Raw genomic sequence first — 8,079 nt, 5'->3', positions numbered from 1 at the left:
TATTTTTGTGGTTGTCTTGTGTCTCTTTGTGGGGTTTTCATGTCCCTTTGTAGTCGTTTTGTGCATCTTTGTGGCTATGTTGTTTCTGTTTCTAATTGCTTTTTGTATTTTTGTGATTGTTGTGTGTCTTTTTGTGGTTGTTTAATGTATTTTTGTGGTTGTCTTGTGAATCTTTGCGGTTGTATTGTGTCTCTTTGTAGTCGTTTTGTGCATCTTTGTGGCTATGTTGTTTCTTTTTCTAATTGCGTTGTATATTTTTGTGGTTGTCATGTGTCTCTTTGTGGTTGTTTTATGTATGTTTGCGGTTGTGTTGTTTCTCTTTGTAATTGTTTTGTGTATCATTGTGGTTGTTTTGCTTTATTTTGTAATCATTTGACCAACTAAGTTGTTGTTTCTGTGGTTGTCATATGTAGTTGTTTCGCGTCTGTTTCTGGTGGTTTTGTGGTCATTTTGTGCAGTTGTTTGTTGTTGTTTGTAGTAATATGTGTATCTTTGTGGTTGTTCTACATCATATCTAGTTGTCTTATGTCGTGTTGTAGTAGTGTTGCATATTTTTGTGGTTGTTTTGCTTTATTTTGTAATAGTTCTACATTGCAGGAATGTGTTTGCGTCTAATTGCTGTGTTTTCTGTGTGTGTGTGTGTGTGTGTGTGTGTTGCAGGGAGGTTACGCAGGAAACGCAGTGGGTTTCAAGCTGTCTTCCCTTCTGTCTCTGGCCGACACCAAGGCCAACAAACCAGGCATGAACCTGCTGCACTTTGTCGCTCTGGTCAGTAACCTGTGTGTGTGTGTCTGTGTGTGTGGTACATGTTCTTTTGTGAGGACCACTTAAGGTTTAGATCTTTAACTGCGAGGACATTTTAAGAGCCATTTAAAGGTGTCAAACCTGTGTTGAGGTGTTGTTGTTACGGGCGAGTGTATGCAGTATGTCAGTGAGGACTCCGATCTTGTACCAATTCTTCTCTCTCTTCAGGAAGCCCAGAAAAAAGACACAAAGCTGTTGGAGTTTCCTCTGAAGTTGAGTCACGTCCAGCCTGCAGCCAGGTCACACATCTTAATTACATTTTAAACACTGCAGTTATGCAAATTAAGACTACATTTCCCATCAGCCCCATCAGAGGAGGGAGAAGATTTAGCACAGTAGAAACTGTTGATTGTAATTTTGATATTAATATAATAATACTAACTCGTTAAGTTGATGTGGTAACGACAAAACAGAGCCAATGTGTGAATAAACATACACAATATTTTTGTTTTTGTAGGATCTCCGTGGAAACGCTGGACGCTGAGCTTCAGTGGCTGACATCTCGCACGCGCTCAGTAGAGGAGAACGTCCAGAGAGACACGGAGCTGCTGCAGCAACTCGACGGCTTCCTGCAGGTAAAACAGATACTGCAGTTTGTTCATACAACTTTCAGAGAATCTGCACACAGTATGTTTCTGTCACCATGTAGTCACTGTGTCGCGCTGTGTTTTCACGCCTCTGCATGTGTTTGTTTGCGTCTCAGTCAGCCACCTCGTCTCTGTGCTCGCTGCGCGGCAGTCGGCAGCAGCTGAGGAGGGAGGGCAACGAGCTGATCGACTTCTTCTGTGAAGACAGAGACACGTTCAGGTTGGACGACTGCTTCGGCATCTTCAACACCTTCTGCTCCAAGTTCTCGCATGCTGTCAAGGTACACATACATAAGTATCAGCAAAACTTATAATAATAATAATAATTTTTCCCTCTGGGATGTAGAAAAGTAGAATTATAGATTATTACATTCAAGTACCGATACTTTGAATTTGTATTTAAGCACAGTATCTATCTGGCAGCTGGACCTCTGTCACCATACAGAGCACAGCTGACCTCTGCTGCCATCTGGTGTTCAAAGAGAGACATTGCAGTTGTGAAATGATACAAAACTAAATCTGTGTCTCTCTGAAGGAGAACATGGAGAGGGAGGCAAAGGAGGCCGCACGGCGCCGGAGGATACAGGAGCTGGAGGAGCAGAAGAGGCACTCATGGGCCGGCGGTGAGGAGGTAGGAGGTCACACACATACGATCAAACGTTTTATTGCTGAGTAACTTTCTACCTACAAGGAATTTGACATATTAGTTTGTTTCATAACTTTAAACAAAGTGCAAAAATATACTGTTAAAAAAAACTGCCTGACTGGTGATGAATGTGATTCTGTCGTAGGTGGGTGGAGCCTTCGGGTTGCGCTGCAGCAGCGAGACGGACATGTCATCTGCCATGTCACGACATGATGAGGCCGGGCTGCTGATGGAGCTCCTGACCCCTAAGTACCGCCCCCGCTCACCCTTATTAAACAACTCCCACAATTCTCTGGGGCGCTCAGGGAGCCTACGACGCTTGCGACACTCCCCATCCAGCTCGCCGTCCATCGCCGCAGACCGTGAACTGACCACGCTCCTGGGGATGGCGACCCCTGAACACAAAGAGGCGAGGACAGCTTTTCTATCAGCCTCACCAGAGCTCAGAAGTCCAGGACTCTCTCCTCAGACACTAAGAGTCCCATCATTCAGCTTCCCCCAAAACCAGCAGCCTCAAACCTCCTCCTCGCCTCCCAAGACTTCTTTGAGCACGCAAAACCATACAACCGCCACTTACCTCAGCTTCGACGCTACCCAGACTCGAGTGAACACCACAGATAAAGCTAAGGTCAAAACTACCTCTGATTCGAACCAGCAATCCGACCACAACAACAATGGCAAAGATCGACTCGGAACGCTTTCAGATCAACAGTCTGGTTTGAGGGGGGAACTCGCTAAAGCTGATCCTGATCTTCGTGGAAGGATCTCCTGCAGTGACGAGAAGTTCCAATGCAACACCTCTACCACAGGAAACATGTCTGTGGTTTTAGAGAAACGCACGCTGGTGCCTGAGCTGAAAGTGTTCGACAAGGTCGCCACCATGACCGGTCACAACGACACAAGTCGCCTCCATGACCATCACCGGGACGATGTGGTGATCACAGATTTAGAAGAAGAGGTGGACAAGAAGCCGCAGAATTACCCTGCAGAAAGATCGGAGACTAGCTCTTCCTTGCCAAAACGAGAGGAAGAGGAAGGACGAGAGGAGACGGTGGTTGTATGGTGTGTGACAGGTGTGTGCGAGGCAGCCGGGGAGCTCACGCACACTGACAACACACATGCACAAACTGAGCGGGATCAGTTTAGAAATGACAATCAGGGAGGAAGCAAACAAGTGTCTTCTGCCCCAGCCAATTGTACGCCTTCAGAACCTCAGTCGGCCAATGAGAAGCCAGTGCCTGTACCCATCAGCAGCCAACCGGTGCCTGTCTCCCGCTGTGACGACCCGTCGCACCCAGCCTCTTCCCCTAGGTGGCACCCTGCAGAGCCTGCATCGCCTGCTCTCACCGCAGGTGCCTCTGAGGAAGTTAAAGAAGCAGCCAATCAAGAGAAAGAAGCAGAGGGCTCCACCAATGAGGAGAGAGATGTGGAGACTGTCCAAGAACAGTCAACAGGTGACCAGAGCAGGGACGAGACTGCTTCCTGTCATGCAGCCAGTGAGAACACAGAAGCAGCTTCCTCCACTAATGGAAAGGCAGAAAATTCATCCAAATCATCCTCAAAGAACCTCCCTACCTCTAAAACTCGACCCCCTGGGATGAAACCAGCCGCCACCACCGGCAACAAATGTAAACCAGTCCGCACCCTCACCAACTCCGAGAACCAGGGCATGAGGCGGGTTGTTCCAATCTCCAGGACCAGCCGAGGCACTTCCTCTTTGGTTAAACGCCCTGAAAAGCCTCCAGGCCACCAGCGAGGCTCCTCAAGCACTTCAACACCAACTGCTTCCAATCTTAGCAGCACCTCTGTCCGGCGAGGAGAGAGGCCGTCGACTGCGCCTTCATCCCGGCGCTCCAGTATCAACAAGGCACCAGACCCCAAGGACTCAAAAGACCAGAGGGTTCCAGGTACACAGGCGTCGGCTCGAGAGAAAAACCAGGACTTGCAAAGGAAGCCGTCCGTCCGAAAGCAGTTAACAAAACCCAAACCTCCGCCGGAGGAGAAGATGTGTCGCTCCACGCTGCGTGCGCTCTCTCAAGGAGGTGGAGGCAGCGTCAGTGCGCCTGTTACACCTTTGCACAAAGCCGCTACCCCATCATCATCACCGCTTCCAGGTTTTGCCCGAAGCACCGCTTCTTCTTCTTTCAGACGGACCCACACTACCCTTGCTCCTCCTGCTCCTTCACCTCACACTGGCTCTGACTCCTCCCCTAAATCCTCTCCCAAAACCACCTCCTCCTTCGCTATGCCTTTCACCCGTACGGGCTCACTAAGAGTCCCTGCCACCTCCAGATCCTCAGATCTCCTCAACCCATCCTCATCTTCCTCGTCCTCCTCCCCACTGAGGTCTCAGAGCATCAGGGCATCAACTCGCTCGCCCGTCCACAATTCGCCAGCTCCTCCTAAAGGCCACCGGCGGACCAACAGCGGCAACTTCTCTGACAAGTCAACTCACTCCAGGGACTCGGGCAAGTCCACCAGGCCGAGCTGGAGATAACAAGAGCAATTCGGTGGCTGCATTCCAACAGAAGCAGTGCCTCCTATACCTTTCTTTAGTGGACGTAAAGTCAGAGGACAGACTCTTATTTATGTAGGAGGCAAGGACACATTCCTGAGCAAACATCTCAAGTTTAGCCGCAGAAAAACAGAAGGTTGCGTTCCAATGAGAAGCACAGACACAGTCGAGGTTGAAGGCCTCGTTCTATTATAAAGAACTTTGTCTCCTATGCACTAAAGTCGGTGGTCACAGGATGCATCCCATTTAAGAGCCCTGCAGTAAGTACACTTAAAGGATAAAGGAAGTTCCAGCAGTGCCACGTGAAACATGATAGTGATGAAACAATTTACTTATTACAATTACTTATTTGCTTGAACTCGAAATCTTTTGACTTTAGTCGACTAATTTGGACTCCAACATGCATTTTATTTAGCACTCACCTTCCTAAGCTCTTTGTTACCACATTTCCAACAAACACTTTTGGTATAGAACTCTTAAGGCTCATCCATCCTCTGCACTGGATACATGTCGTCAGCCCGAAATGGGTTTATATCAAGTCCACAAAGTGTCTTAACTCGTGGCTACATTTGGTGAATTTCACCAAGAACAGCGACACTCCAACACGAGTAAAATACAGTAAAGGAAAGCTTCTGATTCCTATGTGTTAAACCCCACCAGCTGGATTATTATTAACACATAAGTTCCTTTTCCTAAGAGCTTTTAAGTCATATAAAGGTCACCAAGCCTTCTATATTTGCATTGACACCCATTTATACTGCTTCCAGTTTCATTTTCATGGCAGTTATTTTGTCTTAAGTGCTCCATCGTAGGCAGCTCGACCTGCTTGAGTTTCTTGCAGACGTTTCACCTCTCATCCTAAGGGCCTCTTCAGCTCTAACGGACTGGTGCGGAGTCGCAGGCTTTAAACTCTGTGTGGGTGTGAACCCTTACACCCGTCGTTGGAGTCACAACAGGAAGAATGTCAGGAATTTGAAAGAACATCAAGGAATCTGACTGATTACAGGAACCACCTGCATTTCAGTTTTCGTCCACAGAACAGGCTGCAGTGAGAGTCTCTCTCCATGGGATATTTAAAAATAGCAGCTTTGTGCATTTAGTCCTTCTCAGGCAAGCTCAGGGGTTTAGTGTTGCTGTAGCCCACAGGAACAACACTCCACGCTGCTTTTTTTTTCTTCAAGCGAGTATTAGAATATATGCAGTTCATGTAACCCGGCCGAAATTAATTTATATAAATGCTTGAAGATCCACTCATTACTAAAAGTGTGTGTCATATAAAAACTAAAGTAATGGTCAAAGTTGTCACAGTGAAATTTAAGGTGTGCTGATGGATTCACGTCGTCACCTCATGCATTGAGTAACATTACAAGTTAACGTTCCACCTTAAAAGTTGCCGGACATAGTTTTGTTTTTACTTTGATGTGTCACTGCAGTGCGTTTATGAAGCCCCTCACTTTCAGATTAATTTAGAATTGGAGGTAAACCTTAGTGTTTCTGTGCTGTGGACTGTTGCTGTTTGATAAATTCTACATTCCACATCTGGAGACGTGCACTATCCTCCGTGGACCAAACTACTCCTCAACCTGCGTCCTTGCAAGATGTAGTTTCGTCTGTTTTTTTCAAGTGTCCCAGGTCAACAGCATGTGATCTAGAGGGCTAAATACAACAGCAAGAGGCAAAGCTAACCTGGAGCAAGGAGAGTCACCACATAAGAGTTGGTTTAGAGGCCTGAACGCCCTAACTTTGTTGAGAGGTCACAGACATTGCAACACACCACAGGCAAGGAACAACAGACATGCTTATTCCTGACACTACACTCTTTTGAGACCTCAGCGACTGTGTAAGGGTCCCACCCACACAGAGTTTAAAGCTTGCGACTCAGTCAGTTAGACGTGAAGAAGCCTCTTGGATGAGAGGCGAAACATCTTCAAGAAACTCAACCAGTCCAGTTGCCTATGATAGAGCACTTAAGATCACCATGACCTGGGTGACTTAGAAACTTCTCCGACAGGCTGGTACTTTGCCTTCTCAAGAAAAAAAAAAAAAAATCAGCTGCCACATTGGTCAGTTTTCAAGGGAAGATGAAAGAAGAAAATAAATGTCTGTGTCTCTAAATGTGTAATGATATTTTTCATTTCTGCAGTGTTTCTGGTTAACTGACGTGACTGAGTCCCGTTTTCTTTTTCTGTCTCCTCCTGATTAACTTTATGTCTTAAATTTATATTAAATCCTGCACCTTTAACGTCACTAACCGCGCTGAGCAATCCCTGTATGTCCGGCCTGATTAAAATAAAGTGATTTTATTGTATTTTAAAGAAATTTTTAGATAAATCACAGAGAATCATTAAGTGTAAAAGAAAAGAGTGATTAGTTTAGACGAGGGGATGTTTAAAGTGTCTCTGATTCAAACCAACAGTGTCTGACTCACTGGGAAAAGTCTGCAGTGCCAACTTTGTTCATATGACGATATTTGTATGTTTATGTATCTCTATTTATGTATGTATGAAGTTAATATTTGATATATATATATAATATAATCTATCTGCTAATTAATAAAGTAATATTCCTCCAGCATGCTGCGCAGTTTGTTTCTGTTCACCAGAGCTCAATCTGTCTTTAATATATTATTATTATTTATTTTTAATTTTTTTTGCTTTAAGATAAGTCACCTGAAATAATATTTAGCACCTGGTAATTGTGTTTTATTTTACTTTATTTAGCTTTTATGCTTTTTTTAGCGTTAAAGAACTAAAGATTAAAATAAAATAAAAAACAGGACCAAAAAGGTGTAGGCTGAAGCCGTAGCTTATTTAAACTACCCTTTTAACATTCATTATTTTTATCAGTTCCTTTACTTTACATTATATAGAGCAATACGAAACTGACAGACACTAACTAAGTAAAAACATTACATTGTGAAAAATCCCAAACACATTTCATGTGCACTCTGGTCTTCATACTTCAGTTTTATGTCTGTCAATGATCTTCAATGATCTCATTCAATTAAACCGATTAATGAAACACACATCTCAAAAAGTTTCCAGAGAGTCAACACAAATGAATCCGTTATCACGAGAAGATGAGCTTTGTTATCTGTAAATAAGAAAAAGATGACAAGCTTCCGTATAAAACTCCCTCTGACTGCTCTGTGAGTCAAGGAAGATCCCAGAGTCTTAAATTAGCACAGCGTCACTTTGAAAGGTTTCTGCAGAAGTAGGTCACTTCCTGTTTCCAGGGTCAGGCAAGAATACGTTTTTACTATAAACCGATTTTAAAGTCCAAACTTAAAGACAGTAAAATCTCCATCTATGATCATGTTGAAGATAAACTGTAAGATTATTTGCTCCCATGAAGAAACACACTTTAAAATGCACTGTCACCATGATTAAAGGATCAGTTCACCCAGATCAGGAAGTAGTGTATTTTCACTCTTAACCTCAGAGGGGTTTCCAGCTGTGCAGAGAGTTCTCCTTTTAATTGCCTGGGTTTTAAGATATTCAGTAAGCTCGTTGGAGATGAACTGCGCC

The 8,079-nt window shown here is 44.6% G+C and overlaps 1 protein-coding gene across 3 annotated transcripts in view; it reads left to right on the top strand.

Moving 5' to 3' along the window:
• LOC126403731 (FH2 domain-containing protein 1-like) overlaps positions 1-7,124 on the top strand; it is a 38,132-nt gene extending 31,008 nt beyond the window's left edge. For all 3 annotated transcript variants that reach the window (XM_050066466.1, XM_050066468.1, XM_050066467.1), the window contains 6 exons: positions 661-768; positions 973-1,043; positions 1,262-1,379; positions 1,508-1,672; positions 1,927-2,022; positions 2,183-7,124. In XM_050066466.1, the coding sequence (XP_049922423.1) occupies positions 661-768; positions 973-1,043; positions 1,262-1,379; positions 1,508-1,672; positions 1,927-2,022; positions 2,183-4,534 (2,910 nt within the window). In that variant the 3' untranslated portion in view covers positions 4,535-7,124. The remainder of the gene's footprint in view (positions 1-660; positions 769-972; positions 1,044-1,261; positions 1,380-1,507; positions 1,673-1,926; positions 2,023-2,182) is intronic.
• The last annotated feature ends 955 nt before the right edge of the window (positions 7,125-8,079 follow it).

Source organism: Epinephelus moara, chromosome 17 (genome assembly GCF_006386435.1).
Source record: "Epinephelus moara isolate mb chromosome 17, YSFRI_EMoa_1.0, whole genome shotgun sequence".
NCBI classification, from domain to species: domain Eukaryota; kingdom Metazoa; phylum Chordata; class Actinopteri; order Perciformes; family Serranidae; genus Epinephelus; species Epinephelus moara.
This window is presented reverse-complemented; position numbering and strand designations above follow the sequence as displayed.